Source organism: Rhinatrema bivittatum, chromosome 9, assembly GCF_901001135.1.
Source record: "Rhinatrema bivittatum chromosome 9, aRhiBiv1.1, whole genome shotgun sequence".
Taxonomy (NCBI): Eukaryota; Metazoa; Chordata; class Amphibia; order Gymnophiona; family Rhinatrematidae; genus Rhinatrema; species Rhinatrema bivittatum.
In genome coordinates, this window is record NC_042623.1 from 42,135,888 (window position 1) to 42,159,543 (window position 23,656).

At 50.8% G+C, this 23,656-nt stretch overlaps 1 protein-coding gene across 1 annotated transcript in view; it reads right to left on the reverse strand.

Annotated features, from left to right (window-relative positions):
* The window catches only part of DNAJC2 (DnaJ heat shock protein family (Hsp40) member C2), a 127,509-nt gene that overhangs the window by 97,105 nt on the left and 6,748 nt on the right, over positions 1–23,656 (reverse strand). Inside the window, 2 exon segments of the mRNA XM_029615459.1 lie at positions 955–1,096; positions 1,759–1,857. Coding sequence (XP_029471319.1) covers positions 955–1,096; positions 1,759–1,857 — 241 coding nt within the window.

Below are 23,656 nucleotides of genomic sequence, written 5' to 3' on the forward strand. Positions count from 1 at the left end.
GCACACACAGCCCATGCGCCCGGTTTTACCTGTTTTCTGCACTTAGTAGGTTGTCCGCGTATGTACGTGTGCAACTTTATGCACACTGCACGTACTGATGTACTATGGAGGACAACACGGCACGCACAAAGCCGCGTGCAAGATGGTGCTGCCGCAGCTAACCAAGCCTAAAGTGGAGCCTCGCCCACTGGGGGGCCACTCAACCCGCTCGGAAGTCCACTTTCCCTTACTGCAATGGGACTGGGAACGACGTCAGTACAGTGCGCCAAGCAAGGAGACCGAAGGAAGTCTTACTGAAACCCCTCCAAATATCTCTGAATTGGGAGGTAAATCATCTCCTCTGGGTTTTGTTTGTTTTTTTGTACTTACCTGGGCTCAGCATTTACCAGCTGAGTACAGAGACAGTCTCCAGCTGTGGGGGGAGAGGGCTTTGGCCGTCACCACCGCACTCTGTGTCCTGCACCTGCTGCCTTAGCAAAGTCCACACCAGGAACCAGCTACCAGACCAAGGCACATCTCTGAGGGATCTCAGAATTCGCCTCAGGAATTCTCAACTGGGGGAGGAACCTTTACGTATCACCACAGGACAGCGGGGCTCAATTTTTTCTCCAATTTAAATGTAGAATTTCTCCTTCCAAAAAGTACAGTAATCCCCAAAGGGAGAGATACGCCCACCGTCTGTTGGAGACTGAGAAATACTGAAGGGCTGAAGTCACTCCAGGTGTGTATCTAGGGTGATGTCAGCTTTGAAATCTGACTGTCTCCTTCTGCTGGCAGGGGAGCAGAACCCATTGGTCCTGAGTCATTCTGGCTGCATGCTAGGAAATGCGGCAATTATATTTCGCTTCTCTCTGACTGCTGCAGTACTCTGCTATTGGGCAATGCCGTGTGATGAGAAATATCACAGATTCTACATGCATGTAACCCTGGACATAGACCAAGAAAATCTCTCACCTGGCATTTCTTTCAAACACCGGAGAAAATACCTCAAAGAAGTTTTCCTTTGCTTCACTTTTGGTGGGTACGGAGTTATCGAAGGCGGGATCTACACTGTTAAATGCTCGTCTCTTCACAGGGTCAGACAAGATCTCATATGCTGAAAATCCAAAAAGAGATACGGCCGGAAAATTACATGGCAAAGGACCAGATAATCTAGCTATTTACAAGGTGCTTGTCCAAAGGAGCTTACAACTAAGTTTATGTGAACTTGAACTAGCTGCTTGAGCTCCCTCTGCTCAGACAGTGGTGGACAGAGTAATAATCTGGGCTCAAGGTGTATCACAGTGGTTACAGATTAGACTAAGTTAAACTTCGGACACCGAGCCAGGGCTGGATGGACGGTTATATTCACTGCTGAGTGCCCTTCGTAAGTGCATTTACTGGCTCTGTGCTGGGAATCTGCGAGATGAGATTTATTAGTGATACAGCAGTCTGGCATTGTATGGGATATTTCATTGTCCCAGTGCTGAAGAGCTTATCTTCTATGTCTGAGCACGGGAGGTCATTTGCTAAAATCCCCACGACTAATCAAGTCCACAAATACATGGATGGTTTCACTGCTATGCGAGAGTGCCGGTAAGGAAACATAAGAATGAGAAACTATGGCGTAGTCCTTCTGGTCTGACTCAATCCCAAACCAAATCCCTTGTTACCATCTGCATTAAGCCTGCAGCTTACTGCTATGTAAAGACCAGATCTGCTCCATTTACTCAAGCAGACAGATTTGGAGTCTGCACTGACTTTATCCAGTGCTCCTACCTTTAGTTATACAGGTAAAGTAGTCATTATCTCCTTCTGCTATCTGTTCCCCTGCTGCTTTCCGCTTGTCAGGATGATGTTTCAGAACCATTGCTTTATCTAAGAGAGAACAGCAGGTTGGATTAAGTCAAGTCACTATCGGTGAAAGACACAAAGTTCACCTACATATAGCTTTTAAACTGCTGACAAAAGTCACCAGGTACAGATGAGATCCTGAGTGGGTCCTTGGCACGCCCAGCTCACAGGCACTCAACTAGTTAAAATAACTTTTCTGCACAGCAGAAAACAGAGTACATAACTCAGGACATGTTCTGTGTGGATGGACTATAACTATAACGCCACTATTGTTGAATCTCATCAGTCACATCCTGAGCTTTGCAGCCCCATTCTCAATCTGCAGTAATTCAGTGTGCACAAAAAGGCACCGAATGAGTGCATTCCGCACTGCTGACCTTGGAGGTACAGAGCAACCACAAAGATTGCACTGGGAGGACTCACATCTGTATAGCAGCTGCAGCTCCTGAGTGGAGAACAATTTATGGGGGACATTTAGGGACCAATTTTCAGCAGCCTGCAAAGGTGCGAAGTGCACAAGCACTTCCCCACCCAAGGATTCTGTAATCCATTTTCAAAAGAAAAATGTCATATAAAAAGATGCAAAGGAAAAAAGTGCCTTTCTGTTTTGGATCCCTGGGTGGCAGAATGGGTGCAAACCATAACATGTAGATTTGTAAATCCAAAAGGTTTACTTCAGTGATACCTCTTTGTAATCTGGCTAAAAAAGAAGCACATTGTAGAAGCCCACACATATTTCTAGAAACTCTGAGGGGCAGAGTTTTCAACCAGGGCGAGCAATCTAGCCAGGTGACTACTTAGTCACCCACCTACATCCCTTTGTAAATTGCCCTCTTAGTAGCTTCATTACTTCAGTAAGTATTTGCTTTTTAAGTTATGCATTAGGAGGGTAATTTTACAATAGCTCCCCCTTGTTCTAGAAAGGGAACACAAACTTCAGCCTGAATTTTCACAGCAGCCTTGTGTATGCAAGTTTGCATTGAGAAGTAGCGACTACTCACGTACCCCCTGTGCATACATTTACGCCACCTTGGGAGTAAATGAGTTCCTCGCCCGCAACTCCATGCCTCACCCCCTGAAACGCCTCTTTCTAGCACATGTAAAAAGTACACGCAAAATCACTTTTTATACATACAACCCCTCCCACCCAGGTAATTTTCAAAGGCCGATTTACATGCAGAAAACCAGGTTCTATGCACGTAAATCCTTTTGAAACTTCAGCTCTTAGAGGGTCATTTCCAGAGCCATTTTCGCAGGTAAAAACTGTGCTTTACCCATGGAAAACAGCTTTTTTTTTTTTTTTAAACAGTCTTCCCTGCACGCGGATAAACTTACAGGTATAGCACCACAGCATGCAGGACTTTACATGGATTGAGCAGAGGTGTTCCCAGGGGAGGGGTTGGCACGCACACACGTTTGAATTTTCAAAAAAAAAATCTGTACATATTAGCAGGTGCAAATGCGTGCGGGTAATTTTTAAGGGATAATTTTCAAAGGAAGAAAGCAGAGTTGCACCGAGTGCCACAAGTATCATTATCTCCTAGCTGGTGAGAGGTTGTATGTGTACACAAGGTACACAAAGTTCCTAGCCTGATCTCTGGAGGCTAGAGTGGCAGACCTGGAGGAGCAAAGGGAGACAGAGACAGGAGACCTTCAGGGATATGCACTTTGAAAACTGAGGCAAAGTCCCCGAGTGAAAAGTCCCCACAGACTTTGTACTATTATGGGCATTCAGAAATTTACCACCATCAGGCCCTACTGATTTCCCTCTCTCCTGCGCAGATGCCATTCTTCTGTGACTAAAAACGTGCCACGTGTTAGCTGGAAACTCCAAATTATTAACTTGCCAGTTTCTCCAGTTTGTTCTAAGTTCTTTAGACCTTATTCCTCGAATAAGAAAATTATTCCTTACCTGCTAATTTTCGTTCCTGTAGTACCAAGGATCAGTCCAGACGGTGGGTTATGTCCCCCGTCCAGCAGATGGAGTCAGAACAGACTTCGAGGGACGTCACCAGTATAAGCCAGTGCTCCCTCTGCTGGAGCTCAGTATCCCGTATAGCAAAGCCCAAAGGACCCGAAAGGGATTGAATCAAGTTACTCAACATACCTGAAAAGACAGGCACTAAACTGCAATAACAATGAACCGCCAACGAGCGGTAAGAACCCAACTTGTAGAGAGCTGTGCAAAACAGAAACAAGGCACAAACAGCAGGTAATAGAAGATATCGACAGGCATCAGAACCGAGCAGAAGCAGAAAGATCCCAGAGTGGTGGGCGTCTGGACTGATCCTTGGTACTACAGGAACGAAAATTAGCAGGTAAGGAATAATTTTCTTTTCCCTGTACGTACCAGGATCAGTCCAGACGGTGGGATGTACCAAAGCTTCCCTAAACCGGGTGGGCCCCTGAAAGCCCTGCTCGGAGAACCTGGGCACCAAAGTGTCCCATGGAGGACGACGCCAGGTGCAGTCGATAATGTCGTGAAAAGGTATGCAGCGACTTCCACGTCGCTGCTCGGCAGATCTCCTGGGAGGAGACGGAGCGAGATTCCGCCCAGGACGCCGCCTGTGAGCGGGTGGAATGAGCGATAACCCCGCTAGGCGGAATACGGCCAGCTCCAATGTAGGAGACCGAGATAGCTTCTTTAAGCCATCGCGCAATCGTTGTCTTCGAGGCCTGACACCCCTTCTTCGGACCGGACCAGAGAACGAAGAGATGATCTGAGAGCCGGAAATCATTGGTCACCTCCAGATAGTGACGCAAGGTGCGCTTGACATCCAAGAGACGAAGAGACCTAGGCTCGCTGGGTCCAAAGGACGGATGTTCCACCGTCTGATTCAAGTGAAAAGACGAGACAACCTTCGGAAGGAAGGAAGGTACGGTGCGCAGGGAGACTCCGGAATCCGTGAACCTGAGATAAGGCTCCCTGCAGGACAACGCTTGTAGCTCCGAGACACGACGCACGGAGCAGATGGCCACAAGGAAGACCGCCTTTAGAGTCAGATCCTTGAGGGTCGCTCCACGTATCGGCTCAAAAGGTGCCCCTGACAAGGCTCGAAGCACCAGGTTGAGACTCCAGGAGGGACAAGGATCCCGGACAGGAGGGCGCACATGTTTGACCCCCTTGAGGAAACGGGCAACGTCCGGTTGCAGGAGAAGAGAGCCATCCGCGCGCACGAAGGAACTCAGGGCCGACACCTGGACTCGTAGGGAATTATAGGCGAGTCCCTTATCCAGACCATCTTGAAGGAACTGCAGAATCGACGGGACAGACGCCTCCGTGGGTCGGATCCCCCTGGAAGAACACCAGACGTCGAACGTTCTCCAAACTCGCACATAAGCAACAGAAGTAGAAGACTTCCGGGCCCGCAGCATTGTAGAAACTACCGCCTCAGGGTAGCCCCTGCGTCGAAGGCGGCGCCGTTCAAAAGCCATGCCGCAAGACAGAAGAGTTTGGCCTGGTCGAAATATACTGGACCCTGGCGCAGGAGCCGAGGAAGATGACCGAGCCGAAGCGGGCCGTCCACCGCCAGCTGGAGAAGGTCCGCAAACCAGGGCCTGCGCGGCCACTCCGGAGCGACGAGTACCACAGGACCTTGATGATTTTCTATCCTGCGGAGCGTTTTGCCCACCAGGGGCCACGGAGGAAAGACGTAGAGCAGCCGACGAGTCGGCCACGGAAGGGCTAGGGCATCCACCCCCTCCATGCCTCGTTCCCTCCGGCGACTGAAAAACCGAGGTGCCTTGGCGTTGGCGGCCGTGGCCATCAGATCGAAATGCGGTGCGCCCCACCGCTGAATCACCAGCCGCATCGCCTCGGCAGAGAGCTCCCATTCGCCGGGATCCAGTTGTTGACGACTGAGAAAGTCCGCCTGGATATTGTCCACTCCGGCGATGTGAGAAGCTGCGATCCTGACTAGATGCCTTTCCGCCCACTCCATTAGGGGGGTTGACTCTAGGGAGACATGCTTGCTTTTCGTGCCTCCCTGTCGATTGATATAGGCCACCGTGGTGGCGTTGTCGGAGAGGATTCGTACTTCCCTGTTCCGCACCAGGGGAAGGAACCGCTGTAGTGCCAGCCGCACCGCCCTGGTCTCCAGACGGTTGATCGGCCAGGTCGCCTCTGTCGGGGACCACGTTCCCTGCGTTGCGCTGCGGTCGCAGACGGCGCCCCAGCCCACGAGGCTGGCATCGGTGGTGACCACCAACCAATTGGGAACATCGAGAGAGACACCCTGAGCCAGATTCGTCGGCACCAGCCACCAGTCCAGACTGTCCCTGGCGACAGAGGGGAGAGGAAGGATCACCAGATAATCCTGGGACACTGGTTTCCACCTGGAGAGGAGGGACGCCTGCAGAGGGCGCAGGTGCGCAAAAGCCCAGGGCACCATATCGATGGTGGACGCCATCACTCCCAGCAACTGAAGATAATTCCAGGAAGTGGGCTCCTGCAAAGCTGAAAAATGACAGACATGCTCCCGCAACGACTGAGCCTTGTCCGGACGCAAAAACACCTTGCCCTGCAGCGTGTCGAAGCTGGCACCAGGAAGTCCAGGCGCTGAGAAGGAACCAAAGAACTCTTGGCGAAGTTCACAACCCATCCCAGGGATTGTAGGACCTGGACCACCCTGGCCACCGACTCCTGTCCGTGGGCAAAGGACTTCGATCGAATCAGCCAATCGTCCAGATAGGGATGGACAAGTATCCCGTCCCTGCGGAGAGCCGCGGCAACGACAACCATGATCTTGGTGAAGGTGCGAGGCGCTGTCGCTAGACCGAACGGGAGAGCTGTGAACTGGAAGTGCTAGCCCAGAACCTTGAAGCGGAGAAAACGACGATGCGCCGGCAGGATGGGAATGTGCAAATAGGCCTCCGTCAGATCCAAGGAGGCCAGAAATTCCCCTCGATGAACCGCTGCAATCACCGAGCGCAGCGTCTCCATGCGGAACCTGCTGACTCGCAGAGACTTGTTGACTTCCTTGAGATCGAGAATGGGCCGGAAGGAACCGTCCTTCTTTGGCACGACGAAGTAGATAGAATAGTGACCCGAGCCCACCTCGCCGAAGGGGACGGGGGCAATGGCTCCTATGTCCTGTAGTCGATCCAGAGTCTGCTGTATCGCCGCCCGCTTGAGGCCTGAGCCACAGGGGGAGAAGAGGAACCGGTCTCTGGGAGGACAGGCAAACTCCAAAGCGTAGCCGTCCCTTATAGTGTCCAGAACCCACTGGTCCGCCGATATCCTTACCCACTCCCCGTAAAAATCCGCCAGGCGACCCCCTATCCTGGGCGTGGGGGAGTGGGGGCATCTGGCATCATTGGGACGACTTTGGTGGAGGAGGACCCTGTCCGGAGCCGTCACGGGCGGAGTGGCGCCCCCGAAAGGACCGAGACCAGGTCTGGGGTCTGGAGGAGGAGGCGGCAGCACGGGTCCCCGGCTGCCTGTACGACCTATAGCGCCTCTGCGCTCGGGTTCTAGTCCGGGTAGACGCAAAAGCCCTGGAGGGTCGATGTCTGTCTTCAGGGAGTCGGTGAACAGCATTCTCCCCGAGAGATTTGATGATCTGATCCAAGTCATCTCCAAACAAGAATTTTCCGCGGAAAGGCAAGGACCCCAAGCTCGACTTAGAGGAGGCATCCGCCGCCCAGTTGCGGAGCCAAAGGAGCCTCCTAGCCGCCACCACCGATACCATGGAACGCGCCTGTACTCGGAAGAGATCATACAGGGCATCGGCCCCATAGGCTATCGCGGACTCCAGGCGGTCAGCCTGCGCGGCTTCGTCCGGTGGTAACGCTTGAGAAGTCAGCAACTGTTGCACCCACCGGAGACTGGCCCGCTGAGCCAGTGAGGTACACATGACAGCCCGCATGCCCAAGGCGGATACTTCGAAAACCTTCTTCAAGAATACCTCCAACTTGCGGTCCTGAGTATCCCGGAGCGCCGTGCCGCCCGTGACCGGGATCGTCGTCCTCTTGGTGACCGCCGAGACGGCCGAATCCACCTTGGGAACCTTGATAAGATCCAAGAAGTCTTCTGGCAGCGGGTACAACTTCTCCATGGCACGAGTGACCTTAAATGAGGCTTCAGGGGTATCCCACTCCCTGGTGAGAAGCTGCAGGAAAGACTCATGGATGGGAAATGCCCGAGGCCGGGGACGAAGGGCAGCGAGAACCGGGTCCCCCTTTCTGGCCGATGTGGTGACGGCGGGCGCCACCGGGAGCGGCGGATCCGGAGGAGGATCAAGATCCAGCTCCAAAAGGATCTGCTGTATCAGATCATTCAGTTCGTCCCGCTGGAAAATCCGGAGTGCCAGCGGGTCATCCCCCTCGGAAGGGAGCTCCGAGAGCGCAGGGTCCGCGGGATCCGGTGAGGGTGGCGAGATCGGTGCCGCCGCTCCCGTGGCAGGCCGAGGACGCGGAAGAGGAGCTGGGGCCCCGGACACCGACCCAACCAGGTCAGGGGGCGTCCCAGGAGGAGCCACGGGCACCCGAGGAGTCTTTGCCGGCGGAGGGCGAGGGGCCAGGTCCCCGGGAGCCCCCAATACCTGAAGGTACGCACTATGCATGAGTAGAATAAACTCAGGTGAAAAACGAGGCAAGCTGGGAGGGGGGTCCGAGGAAGGAACCTCCGAGGGCCCAGGATCGGACAAGCCCCCCTCCGGGGATAAATTCGGAGGTGAGACCTCCCGAAAATCCCTCCGCTCGGTCACAGCCTCAACAGCAGCGAGGTGCCGCGAGAGCAAAATGGCCGCCGTTCCCGCCAACGGCGGCGAAGTGGCCGGCCCGTGCCGCCCCTGCCGGGGGGAGGGGAGAGAGGAAAAAGCGGCTGCCGGCTGCGAGGTGCCTTCCCCGCCCGGGAGGCACCTCGCGCAGATCCCCTCCCTTGAAATCCTTGACCCCGGCTCGCCACAGGCCGCGCATCGAGACGGCCGCGGCATTCTCAAAACTCGTCGGGAGCGGGCAAAAAAAGCCTCGGGGGGGGGGGGGGCCAGGGGCACTAAGGAGGTGCCGCGGGGGGGCCGGAGGGCCTGCACAACCCCCCAAAGGGATCCCTGCAGCGCCGAAGAGGAGGCGAAAAATAGGCCGCAAAGCCGCGGGATCGCCTGCCCACACGTGGAAGCCGGCCCACCGGCAACCACGGGGCTCCAACAACCTGTGAAGAGAAAAAACCCTACAAGGAAAAATCAACACAGGGGAACAAAAAAACCAAACTTACCCCAGAAACGGAGGAAGCAACAGAGAAGGAAGCAAGAGAGAAGGCAGAAAGACACGCCTCCAAACAAGAAACCTCCTTTTTTTTTTTTTTTTTTTTTTTTTTTCTTCCTCAAAGAATTTAACTTGATTCAAATAGCTCAATAACAAGAAAACCTGAAAGGAAGAAAGAGAAGAAATAAAGAGAAATCCTGAAAAAGAATCCAATCAGCCTGGGGAGACCGTGGATCCCCCAACTCTCATCTGCTGGAGTCAGAAAGATACTGAGCCCCAGCAGAGGGAGCACTGGCTTATACTGGTGACGTCCCTCGAAGTCTGTTCTGACTCCATCTGCTGGATGGGGGACATAACCCACCGTCTGGACTGATCCTGGTACGTACAGGGAACCCCTATATTTCTGCCCGAATATAATTAGTTTAAAATAGGAAGTTGCTTTTTGTTTGGTTTTTTTTAAAAACAAACCCTCTCCTGCCCAGGCCTGGATTTGCCAATGGGCACACAAGGCCTGTACTTAGGGCGGCAAACTTCTGGGGGGCAGCAGGCCAACTGATGGATCCATCAAGTCTAGTGGGCATAAATAGAGAGGAGGCAGCAAACACTGCACGGAGCGGTAGTAGCCACTGAGGCATTCACGGAGCGGGATGCCAGTGGCCAGTAGTTGGTGTTCCACCTTCAGGCAGCAAAACACTGCACGGAGCGGCAGTAGCCACTGAGGCATTCACGGAGCGGGATGCCAGTGGCCAGTGGTTGGTGTTCCACCTTCACGGAGCGGAAGGATGGAGGGCTGCCATCTCAAAAAAATTAAAAAAAAACAAACAAGCAAACAAAACAGGGGTGGGTAATGGGCAGGGGTGTGGCCTGCTGGTTGCGGCGGTTGCTACCCCTGATTGAGCTGGATGCTCACTAGGATGGCGCTGCTCTCTGTATTGGTGGAGGGGTGGAAGGGAATTGGGGCCGGAGGGTGCAGGAAGCCAATAGAGATGGGTGGGAGGGAGAAAAAAGGGGGGGGGGGAAATGGATAAACTGCGTAGCTTGCTGGGCAGACTGGATGGGCCGTTGGTCTTCTTCTGCCGTCACTTCTATGTTTCTATGAAGATCTGCTACCTCTGCTTCAGCCACTCCCCTCCCAGTTAGTGGTCAGGAAACGAGGGGCTGAGGCTGGAGCAGACATAGCAAAACCACTCTGCTCGCTAATCCAGCCCCTCCTGTCATTCAGGGACAGGAGGGAAGGGGGTTCTATCAGTCAGTCAATCAGTCTAAACAGGAAGTTAAGAGGTAATGAAGATTCAAGGGAGAGCAGAACTGGACCACGCCTCTTCCATTTGATCTCAGATTCTATCCAGGAAACCTGGCATCTCCCTTCCTTCTTACCTCATTTCTCACCAGACATTGGGATCCCTGCCTCCTACTCCTTCCTCTCCTCTCTCAGCCAGGAATCTCTCTCGTTCTCCATTTGTCCCAGATTCATGATCCTACCCTCTTCCTCAATCTTCCCCATTCCCAGTACTTTCAAATTCTTGCCCCATTCCTTATAAGAAAATTGGTTCTTACCTGCTAATTTTCGTTCCTCTGGTACCAACGGATCAGTCCGGATTCCTACGTTTATTCATCCCCGCCAGCAGATGGAGACAGAGAAAAGTCTCGCTGACACTGATGGTTAAGCCCGGATGCCACCTGCAGCAGATCAGTATTAATCTGTACCCAAGCCAAAAATCATTGTGTGCCAAAAAACTTGATTAAAAACTTGTAATATATGAACAAACTAAGAACAGAAGTATGCTGAAAGGATTATAGCAGAGCGGAAGACTCTCCCCCTCCAACCCGGGTGGGTTCTGGATTGATCCATTGGTACTACAGGAACTAAAATTAGCAGGTAAGAACCAATTTTCTTTTCCCTGTACGTACCCGGATCACTCCAGACTCCTGGGATGTACCAAAGCTTCCTAGAGAGGGTGGGACCTGGAGAGTCCCGCTCGCAAGACACTTTCATCAAAGGACTGGGAACCCGAATCTCCCAAATCCAATCGGTAATGCCTCGCAAAAGTATGCAGCGATTTCCATGTTGCTGCCTGCAAATCTCCTGCAGAGACACCAACTGAGCCTCCGCCCATGAAGTCGCCTGAGCCCGAGTCGAGTGGGCCCACAAACCCTCAAGAACGTGACGGCCCTTGAGAATATACGCTGACCCAATAGCCTCCTTAAGCCACCTGGCAATAGTTGCTTTGGAGGCATGAGCACCTTTCTTCGAACCGCTCCATAAAACAAAAAAAATGATCTGACTGCCTGAAAGCATTAGTAACCTTAAGATAAAAAAGCAAGGCCCTGCAGACATCCATCAGCTTAAGCTCCCGAGCATGCTGCATAGACTCATCCAACTCTGTGAACGCTGGGAGCTCGATAGTCTGATTAACATGAAAGGCAGAGATCACCTTCAGAACAAAGGAAGCAACGTGACTCCAGAATCAGATATTTGAAGGAACGGGTCCCTGCATGACAAGGCTTGCAATTCAGAAATCCTTCTGGCGGAACAGATGGCCACCAAGAAATCGACCTTGAGAGTCAAATCCTTAAGGGTCGCTCTCCGAATTGACTCAAATGGAGAGTCACACAATACTCGCAGAACTAGATAAAGGTTTCAGGGGGGACAGACCTTCCACACCAGAGGATGCAAATTCTTAACTCCCCGAAGAAATCTATGTACGTCCGGATGAGAAGATAAGGAGTATACCTCAATCTTCCCTTGCAAGCAGGCTAGAGCTACCTGTACCCTAAGAGAATTAAAAGCAAGGCCTTTTGTTAAGCCCTCTTGTAGGAAAGACAATACATGAGATATCGAGGCCCGAACCATCTGTATGCCTCGGTCAGTACACCAAGCCTCAAACACTTTCCAAACCCAAACACAGGAGAGAGAGGTAGACTGCCTCCTAGCCTGCAAAAGCATAACAATCACCGGCTCTGGATATTTTCTCCGCCTCAAGCGACGCCTCTCAAAAGCCAAGCCACTAGTCAAAAGCGATCTGCCTGGTTGGAAAATACGAGACCCTGATGAAGAAGATCTGGAAGATGACAGAGGTGCAGAGGACCGTCCACCACTAGATTGACAAGATCTGCGAACCATGGTCGACGCGGCCACTCCGGAGCTACTAGGATCACCTTCCCGGGGTGCCTCTCTATCCGGCACAACACCTTGCCCACTAGAGGCCACGGAGGGAAAACAAAGCAAGATCCTCCGAAGCCAAGGCACTACCAGAGCGTCGACCCCCTCGGCTGAAAAACCGAGGAGCTTTCGCATTGAGCCGAGTCGCCATCAAATCGACGTGAGGACAACCTTACCTGTTCCAGATGAGCCACATTGGAGACTCTGCCAATTCCCACTCGCCAGGACCTAGGCTCTGATGACTGAGAAAAATCGGCCTGAACGTTGTCAACGCCCGCGATATGAGATGCAGCTAACTGAACCAAGTACAGTTTTGCACAGAGAAACCGCTCCTGAGCTTCCAGGGCCACCCCCTGGCTCTTGGTGCCACCCTGACGATTGATGTAAGCTACTGTCATCGCATTGTCCAACAGAACCCTGACTCATCGACCCTGAACAAGGGGGAGGAAGGCTCGAAGTGTCAGCCGTACCGCCCTGGTCTCCAACTGATTGATAGGCCACGAGACTTCTATCGCCGACCAAGTGCCCTGGGCCGACTGCCACTCGCAGACCACCAAGCTGCAGATTGGACAACTGTAGCCACCACAAGAGGTTGCTCCGTGCCGACGCATCCAGCAAGACTGGTAAATGAAAAGCCTGCGACAGAGAATTCCACCTCTCCAACAGGGCCCTCTGAAGTGGTCGCATATGTGCGAAGGCCCACAGCACCAATTCCAGCATTGAGGCCATCGACCCCAGAACCTGCAAACAACCCCAGGCTCGGGGCACCCTCAACGCCAATAAGCGGTGAACTTGTGACTGTAGCTTGAACATTCTCTCCTCTGTGAGAAACACTTTGCCTTGCCTCATGTCAAAACAAGCCCCGAGATAGTAGATTGTCTGGGACGGCTCCAAATGACTCTTCGCCCGATTGACCACCCAGCCGAGTGACTCTAGCAGATGAATAACGTTCTGTACTGAAGAACGGCAGCCATCCAACGATTTCTCCGAAATCAGCCAATCGTCAAGATAAGGGTGCACCAGCACCCCTTCGTGCCGAAGAGCTGCTGCCACCACCACCATTACCTTGGTGAACTTGCGAGGAGCTGTGGCCAGTCCGAAGGGGAGAGCCTGGAATTGGAAATCCTGACCCAGCACTGCGAACCTCAGAAAGCACTGATGATCCGGACGAATGGCAATATGTAAATACGCCTCCATCAAATCTAGGGAAGCCAAAAACTCTCGAAAGCACACCACCGCAAATCACTGAATGTAAAGTCTTCATTCGAAAACGCGGTATCTTTAAGGACGCATTAACTGACTTGAGGTCCAGAATGGGCTGAAACGTGCCCTCCTTTTTCGGCACCACGAAGTAGTTGGAGTAACGACCTCTGCCCCGCTCGTGCGGAGGCACTGGGATCACCGCCCCCAACTCGTGCAACCTGCGCAAAGTCTCCCAAACCGCGCGACGCTTCGCCGAAAACCCGCAGGCGGAGACTAAGAATAGGTCGCGAACGGGACATGCAAACTCTAACTCGAAACAGTCTCTTTTCACTGAGAGGACCCACTGATCCTGCGTAAACTTGGTCCACTCCCCGTAAAACTCTGCCAGATGGCCCCCTATATAGGGAACAGCGGAGTGAACCGGCCTTGCTTCATTGGGAGGACTTGACCCCAGCAGCTCCCCCAGCTGTGGGGGCCCTGAAAGGTCTCCGGCCACCCCAAAAGGATTGACCCCAACTCAAACTCCGAGGTTGAAAGGGTTTCTGTGACTGCGACACCACAGGACCGCTAGAAGGACGAGATCATCTGCCGTCCCTAAAACACGACCGGGACTGAAAAGCCTGAGATTCCTAGGCTTGTCCTCCGGCAACTTGTGAACCTTCGTTTCACTCAACTGCTTTATCAGCTGTTCCAGCTGCTCCCCAAACAACAGACGACCCTTGAAGGGCAAAGAACCTAACTGGGCCTTAGAAGACACATCCGCAGACCAATGATGGAGCCACAGCAAAAGTTGGGCCGCTACAGCGGAACTCATAATTCGAGAGAGCGAACGCACCAAATCATAAAGAGCATCAGCTATATATACAACCGACGCCTCCACATAATCTGCATTTGACATGTCAGATCCAGGATGCGTCTGCCTGTCTTGAAAACTCTGGACCCAGTACAAACATGCTCTCTACATAAAGCTGGAACAAATGGTGGCCCGCAGCCCCAAGGCCGCCCCCTCAAAGATCCTCTTGAGATGAAGCTCCAACTTCTGATCCTGAACATCCTTAAGGGCTGCGGCTCCCGCAACCGGAATAGTAGTCTTCTTAGTGACAGTGGAAACTGCCTCATCAACCTGTGGAAGCGCAAAAAGCTCCAAGGTCTGCTCCGGCAAGGGGTAGAGTTTCAACATCGCTCTACCCACCCTCAAGCCTGAGTCTGGGGAATCCCACTCATGCTCTAGCAACTGCCGCACAGACCTATGATAAGGAAAGGCGGAAGGAGGAGCCCTAAGGCGATCTAGGACAGGGTCCACCCCATCCACCTCCAGAACCTCCTAAGGAGCTTTCAACCCCAGCTCCTCAAAAACTTGAAGAAGCAGAGGCTCCAACTCCTCCCTCCGGAACAAACAGAGAATCTTGGGGTCATCACCCTCCGCAACCGAAGGTGTCCCCATGTCATCTCCCTGAACAAAGTCCGGGGACCCCAGATCCTGTACTGCCGAAGCTGTCGCTGCTCCTGCCGGAGGGACTGGGACCTCTGAGCCCTCCGCCGCCCCAAGTCACGCGACCATGTAGACCCTTACGCGGCCCCTGGAGGCTGAAGGCACAGATCCCTAGGTGCCAGGGGCAACTGTGGGCATCCTAGACCTTCCTGCTGTGCCAGATAGGCTTGATGAAACAGGAGAATAAAATCGGGGAGGAAGGACACACACCCGGAGCTAAAACAGGAACCTGGACTCCCCCATGCCCCTGAGGCAAAGGGATCTGCTGATTAGCGCCCCCTCCTCCTCCAGGGGACTCGGATGGACCGGGGAGAGCCACGGAGGGAAATCCCCCTCCCCCTCCAAACATGGCGGTACACGTGAATCCGGCACCAAAATGGCCGCCACTCCCACCACGAGGGAGCCAGCAGACCCAGAGCCCGCAGGGGCATGCATAACCAGTCCAACTGCAGCACCTGTGCCGGGACTGCCCCACACGCGCTGCAAGCCGAGCCGCAAACCATAATCCCCAAAGAGATGAAAGAAAGAAGTGTAAAAAAAAAAAAAAATCAAAACAAAGAACCAGCACGATCAACGGGGGTGGGGAGTCGCCCCAGAGCCTTACTACTCAGCCGTCCTATTCTTTTTTTTTTTTTTTTTTTTTAACTTTACTAAAAAGAACAGGGAAGTTCCTCTCCTAGAGCTGAAAGGAGCTGTCCAGCTCAGATCAGCCACAAAAACAAGGAGGAAAGGAACTCCTGAAGAAGAAAAAAGGGGCTGAAAGCCACACGGCCGGCCTCGTGAGGGGAAGAATCTGGACCACCAGATTTAAACCCCACGGAAGAATTTGGACCTCAGCTGGTCCACCTCAACCGAAAGAGGGAATTGTTCCCAAAGGGAACCAACCCCCTGGGAGAAAGGCTCACCCAGAAAAGAAAAGCTAAAGAAAAGACTGCAGGTTTATGCACCAGCCATCTGCTGGAGACAAAGAAATACTGATCTGCTGCAGGTGGCTCCAGGGCTTATCAAGCAGTGTCAGCAAGGCTTTTCTCTGTCTCCATCTGCTGGCAGGGATGAATAAACCTAGGAGTCTGGACTGATCCGGGTACGTACAGGGAACTTCTGTTCTCTCATTCCCTCCTCTGCCCCATAGTGATACTTGAGATCCCTTTTCCTCACCCAGTAAATGCAAAATAAATTATACAGACACAAGCAGAAGCATGGGATCTACTTAATGATTGGGTACTTGCCAGGTACTTGTAACTTGGATTAGCCACTGCTGGAAACAAGGATGCTGGACTTGATGGACCCTTGGTCTGAGCCAGTATGGCAACTTGTGTTTTAAACTATTTTAGACCAGTCCTTATGGAACACAGGATTTGGTATGAGAGGTAAAAGTGTTGGAGCCACTTGGCAACAGTGATCACAACATGATCAAATTTGACTTGATAACTGGAGAGAGCGCACTTAAGAAACCAAACTTTCAAAAAAGGAGACTATGATAAAATGAGGAAAATGGTTAAGAAAAAACTGAAAGGAGCAACTGCAAACGTTAAGAGTTTAGATCAGGCACTAATGTTATTTAAAAATACCATCCTGGAAGCCAAGAGCAGATGTATTCCATGCATTAGAAAAGGTGAAGGGAAGTCTAAACAACTATCAGCATGGTTGAAAGGTGAGTGAGAGAGGCTATAACAGCTAAAAGAACATCTTTCAAGAAATGGAAAAGGGATCTGAATGAAGAAAACAGTAATCAGCATAAGCATGAGCAAGTTTAGATGCAAAACATTGATAAGGAGAGCAAAGAGAGAATCTGAAAAGAAGCTTGTCGTGGAAGCAAAAACTCACAAAAACATTTTCAGGTAACTTGAGGTAACAAGCCTGTGAGGAAAGCAGCTGCACCATTAGATAATCAAGGAGTAAAAGGGGCACTTAGGGATGACAGCCATAACAGACTAAATGAATTATTTGCTTCAGTATTCACTGAGGAAGATGTAAGAGATGCCAGAAATGATATTCAAAGGTGATGATTCAGAGGAAATGAAACAAATCTCATTAAACCTCGAAAATGTATTAGGGCAAACTGACAAACTAAAGAGCAGCAAATCACCTGGACCAGATGGTATACATCCCAGAGTGCTGAAAGAACTGAGAAATGAAATTACAAATTTCCACTAGCAAGTCTGCAAACTATCATTAACATCATCTTTGGTACCTGAAGACTGGAGGGTTGCCAATGTAATGCCAATTTTTAAAAAGGGATCAAGGGGTGATCCAAGAAACTAGAGACCAGCGAGTCTAACCTTTGTGCCAGGTAAAACGGTAGAAACTATCATAAAGAAGAAAATTGCTGAACATATAGATAAGCATAGTTTAATGGGACAAAACCAACATGGATTTAAGCAAGGGAAGTCTTGCCTCACAAATTTGCTACACTTTTTTTTAAGGGCATAAACATACATGTGGATAAAGGTGAACCAGTTTATATAGTGTATCTGGATTTCCAAAAAGCATTTGATGAAGTCCTTCATGAGAGACTTCTTAGGAAATTAAAATGTCATCAGATAGGGGGCAGTGTCTTATTGTGGACTGCCAACTGGTTAAAAGATAAAAAACATGCTGGCAGAAGATCTTCAATATCAAATTTAAAAATTGGGTTTCCCCAACATAATAATATAACGAAGGCGGCAAGCTGCGTTATAATCCTGACATTTGGGAGAGCCAGATCTCCAAATTCCTTATCACATTCCAGCATAGTTAATTTTAGCCTTGCTCTTTTAGTACGCCAAATAAAATTAGAAACCATATTGGACTGTGTTCTGATGTGGTCTGATATAATAATCCACTTACTCTTATTTGAAAGATCATTAAGATTACTTAGTGGAGGGAAGACATTTGTGAGTGTTGCTGTTATTTTGAGAAAAAACAGTTGTTTTGACACACTAGAAAAGTGACAATGGACCCACTTATCTATTGCATTGCATTGGAGTTACTGCAACAAAAAGTCTCTATTACACAAAAGCAAATTTTGAAGTTAAGGGGATATTTTAATTTGTGGAAAAGATTGCTTAATTTGGCTTAAGGTCCAATGTACAAGGGCATGTTTAATATAAGAGCTTTATATGTTCTTATGCAATACAAACCCAGGAACACACTACATTCTGGTTCTATTAGACCTATCCTCTGCTTTCAACACAGTGAACCACAAAATACTTATCAATAGACTAATGGAAATAGGACTCCAGCACAACACAATAACCTGGTTCAAGTCATACTTAAGTAACAGATTTTTCCAAGTACAAATCAATAACTCAATATCTGAAACAGTAGAGTTAAAAACAGGAGTGTCACAGGGATCAGCCCTGTCTGCAACACTTTTTAATATTTACCTCTTCCCGGTTTGCCACCTACTCGCAGGACTGGAAATCATACATTATATTTACGCGGATGACATACAACTACTGTTACTAATTGACAACACAATTGAAGAAACGATCAAACTGGCCTATATGTACCTAGACATAATCAAACAGCTACTAAACCAGATGGAGTTAGTAATAAACATTGAAAAAACAGAATTCCTACATCTCGAACGAAAAAATATAAACCCAATTCAAACACCAATAGCAATAAAAAATAATCAAACTGTGGAATTAGCAGTGAAAGTACGCAATCTAGGTGTGATAATAGACCCCGAACTAAACATGAACCACCACATATCACTAAAAATAAAAGAAGGTTACGCAAAACTAATGGTTCTCAGAAAATTGAAACCTTTACTAACCATGGAAAATTTCCAAACAGTTCTACAGTCAATGGTATTCGCAAGCACTGACTACTGTAACGCCCTGTTACTAGGTGTACCTCAAACAACCATAAGACCACTCCAAATACTGCAAAATTCAGCTGCTAGAATATTGACAAGAAAAAAGAAAAAAAAAGAGACCACATTACAGGAACACTAACAGAACTACAATGGCTACCTGTTGAACAAAGAATACAGTATAAAGCACTGTGTATAATACATAAATAAATCCATGATGAAAAAGCTGAGTGGCTAAACACAGCACTTCGTGTACACATGCCTCACAGAAATCTTAGATCGGTTAATAAGGCGCTATTAACTGTCCCATCCGTTAAATCAGCAAGACTCACACAGGTAAGAGAGCAAGCGCTGTCACTGGCAGGACCCATACTGTGGAATTCAATGCCACTCGAAATTAGACTGCAGAGAAGCTTTAAACTCTTCAAAGTAAGTCTAAAAACCTGGCTGTATGAACAAGCTTTTTATAAGCAGAACGATGAGAACAAATAAGCACATATATAAGTAAGCACCAAGCATTCAACTTTATTAAAATTTCTTTCTCCTATCTCCTATTACATATTAGAACGTTAACTTTATATAGGAACTGTTAATGGAGAAATTACTTACCTGATAATTTCGTTTTCCTTAGTGTAGACAGATGGACTCAGAACCGATGGGTATAGTGTACTCGTGCTAGCAGTTGGAGACGGATCAGATTTCAATCTGACGTCAGCCCCTAGTACATATACCCCTGCAGGAAGTGCAGATCCTCAGTATTCTTCCTTGCAAAGCATTGTGGATGTGTGTTTGACTGACCGATTGGTTAATTTGATAAACTTGTATAACTTCGTAAACGTAAAAACGTTATAACTTGATTAACTGGTTAATTTGAACTGGTCGATTGAGTGTAGCTGGAGACCGCCAGGGAGCTCAACCGGAAAGCGTCGCCACCCCGCCGGGTGGAAACCTAGGTAAACGAAAGGAGGCTTACCCTTGAATCATTTGCAAATCCATGCGTGACGGCAGCCAAGGCGGGCTGCTGAGTCCATCTGTCTACACTAAGGAAAACGAAATTATCAGGTAAGTAATTTCTCCATTTCCTAGCGTGTAGCAGATGGACTCAGAACCAATGGGATGTATAAAAGCTACTTCCGAACCGGATGGGAGGCTGCCTGTGACCCACTTAGTATTGCCCTTGAAAATGCCGTGTCCTCCCGAGCCTGAACATCCAGACGGTAGAATCTGGAGAAGGTATGGATGGAGGACCATGTCGCCGCCCTGCAAATCTCGGCAGGCGACATCATTCTTGTTTCTGCCCAGGACGCTGCCTGGGCTCTGGTTGAATGGGCCTTGACCTGTAGAGGTGGAGGTTTCCCTGCTTCTACGTAGGCCGCCTTGATAACTTCCTTGATCCAGCGGGCTATGGTTGCCCGCGAGGCTGCTTCCCCTAGTCTTTTCCCGCTGTGAAGGACGAAAAGGTGGTCCGTCTTCCGTACGGGTTCTGACATTTCCAGGTATCTGGAGAGGATTCTGCCAGGTTGAGGTGACGCAGGTTACAGGTTTCTTCCGAATTCTCCAGGGCTCCCGCCGAAGGGAGCGAGATGGTCTGGTTCAGATGGAAGTGGGATACCACTTTGGGAAGGAATGACGGTACCGTGCGCAGCTGGATGGATCCTGGGGTGAACCTAAGGAAGGGCTCACGGCAAGACAGTGCTTGTAGTTCAGAGATGCGTCGCGCTGAACAAACTGCCAGGAGGAAGACAATCTTCAGGGTCAGCTGACGGAGTGATAGGACTCGAAGAGGTCTGAAGGTGGATACAGATAGGAAGTCCAGGACGAGGTTGAGGTTCCACAGAGGTACCGGCCACTTCAGCGGTGGGCGAATGTGTTTGACTCCTCTCAGGAAACGTGACACATCCGGGTGAGAGGCTAGGCTATCACTGTCGCCCCTGGTGCCGAAGCATGCCACTGCTGCCACCTGTACCTTGATGGAATTGAGGGACAGTCCTTTCTAAAGTCCACTCTGTAGGAACTCCAGCATCACGGGGACTTTAAGTGAGCGTGTCTTGATGTCGTGATCTTCGCACCAGGCCTCAAATATTCTCCAGATCCTTATGTATGTTAGCGATGTGGAGAACTTGCGTGCTCGGAGGAGGGTGTCTATTACCGCCCCCGAGTATCCGCTCTTCTTCAGGCGAGCCCTCTCAATGGCCAGACCGTAAGAGAGAATTGAGTCGGGTCCTCGTGGACAATCGGACCTTGTTGTAGCAGGTCTCTGAGAGGGGGCAGGGGTAGAGGGTTCCCTGCCAGCAGTCTTCTCATGTCTGCGTACCACGGTCTTCTTGGCCAATCCGGGGCCACCAGAAGAACTAGTCCCTTGTGTAGCTGTATCTTGTGAATCATTGCGCCCAAAAGGGGCCACGGCGGGAAGGCGTATAGTAGGGTGTCCTGTGGCCAGGTTTGCACCAGGGCATCGATCCCTTGAGATTGTAGATCCCGCTTGCGGCTGAAGTATCTGGGTACTTGGGTGTTTGTTCTGTTCACCAGGAGGTCCATTTCCGGTGTTCCCCACCGGTTTACTATCATCCGGAAGGCTGCGGGAGATAGCTTCCATTCTCCTGGGTCTAGACTTTCTCTGCTGAGGAAGTCCACCGTGATGTTGTCCTTCCCGGCGATGTGGGCGGCGGAGATCTCCTGTAGATTTGCTTCCCCCCATGCCATCAGTGGGTTTATCTCCAGTGACACCTGTTGACTTCAGGTTCCCCCTTGCCTGTTGATGTAGGCAACCGTTGTGGCGTTGTCGGACATCACTCTGACCGCTTTGCCTCGGAGTCTTTGAGCGAACCGCAGGCAGGCGAGTCTGACTGCCCGTGCTTCTAGGCGATTGATGTTCCATCCTGCCTCTTCTGCGTTCCACTGCCCTTGGGCGGTTAGTTCCTCGCAGTGTGCTCCCCATCCCCGTAGACTGGCGTCTGTCATTAGCAGAGTCCAGGTTGGGGATGACAGTCTTGAGCCTCTGTTCATGTGGCTGGGCTGCAGCCACCAGCGTAGTTTGGTCCGGACTGTGCCAGGGAGAGGTAAGCGTACGGTGTAATTGTGCGACCGTGGGTTCCAACGTGACAGCAGTGAGTGTTGTAGAGGCCTCATGTGGGCCCTCGCCCAGGGGACCACTTCCAGTGTGGATGCCATCAGCCCTAGGGTCTGTAGGTAATCTCATGCCGTGGGGCGAGGGTCGCTCAACAAGGATTGCAACCGGTTCCACAGCTTTGACCTCCTTGCGGGCGTCAGGCTGACTTTGTCCTTCTTGGTGTCGAAGTGGACCCCCAGGTACTCCAACGATTGTGAGAGCTGCAGGGAACTCTTGTTCGTGTTGACCACCCATCCGAGGCTCTCCAGTAGAGACTTGACTCTGTTGGTTGATTGAGTGCTTTCCTCTGGTGACTTTGCCCTGATCAGCCAGTCGTCCAAGTAAGGGTGTACGAGGACTCCTTCCTTCCGCAGTATTGCCGCCACTACCACTACCACCTTGGTGAACGTCCGTGGTGCTGTGGCTAGCCCGAAGGCTAGGGCCCGGAACTGGAAGTGATGGCCAAGAATCTTGAAGCGTAGGTAACGCTGGTGTTCCCGATGAATTGGGATGTGCAGGTATGCCTCTGACAGGTCCAGGGATGTGAGGAACTCTCCCGGCTGTATTGCCTTTATTACGGATCTCAGTGTTTCCATGCGGAAGCGGGGGACCTTCAGGAATCGGTTTACGGATTTGAGGTCCAGGATTGGTCTAGTTCTGCCAGGCATTGGGAGACCAGGTCCGGGAGCTCCTCCCTTGTGAAGAACCGCCTCATGGTTCGGTGGGGTTCTGTCCCCGGGGGGAGTTCTCCTTCTTCTAGAGGTTCGGCTTCGTCTTCTGAGAAGTCCATGCCCTCGAAGGTAGGACTACTTGGCGGTAAGGGCCTATGCCTGGGTCTTGAGGGGCCTGGGGCATAGGGATCCTCCTGCGACGTATGTGGTTGGTCTGCCCAGGAATCCGTTTGCATCTGGCCAAAAGCGTGAATCCCCTTGAAGAGTTCCACCCAAGAAATAGACGAGGAGTCTACATTGAGTGGCGCTGTTTCCCTGGGAGCCTCCGGCTGGGAGGGGGTCCTGCTGGGGGTTGCTAGCTCCAGGGAGCCCCCTGAAGAGCTAGTCCCCGGCCCTGGGCGAGTCTGAGCTTGTGGTGGATCTCCCAGGGCCTCCTCGCATTGGGTGCATAGAGCGTCTGCTTCCTGGCTCTGGGCGGCCCTGAGGTGACATACTGAGCAGAGGCCTAGGGATTTTACTTCAGATATTGGCGGCGTCGAGGTTGCCTGCGCGTACATGTTTCGCTCCGGAGCGCTTAGTCGCGTGCGTGGACTTGAGCGCGTATTTGTGCGCTTAAATCGGGTTGTGCGCGTATCTGTGCGCTTAACATAGAAACATAGAAACATAGAAATGACGGCAGAAGAAGACCAAATGGCCCATCCAGTCTGCCCAGCAAGCTTCCCTCATTTTTTCTCTCATACTTATCTGTTTCTCTTAGCTCTTGGTTCTAACTCCCTTCCACCCCCGCCATTAATGTAGAGAGCGGTGATGGAGCTGCATCCAAGTGAAATATCTAGCTTGATTAGTTAGAGGTAGTAGGGGTAGAAACCGCCGCAATAAGCAAGCTACACCCATGCTTATTTGTTTTTACCCAGATTATGTTATACAGTCCTTATTGGTTGTTTATCTTCTCCCCTGCCGTTGAAGCAGGGAGCTATGCTGGATATGCGTGAGGTATCAGTTTTTTTCTTCTCCCCTGCCGTTGAAGCAGAGAGCTATGCTGGATATGCATCGAAAGTGAAGTATCAGGCACATTTGGTTTGGGGTAGTAACCGCCGTAACAAGCCAGCTACTCCCCGCTTTGTGAGTGTGAATCCTTTTTTTCTTCTCCCCTGCCGTTGAAGTTATGCTGGATATGCGT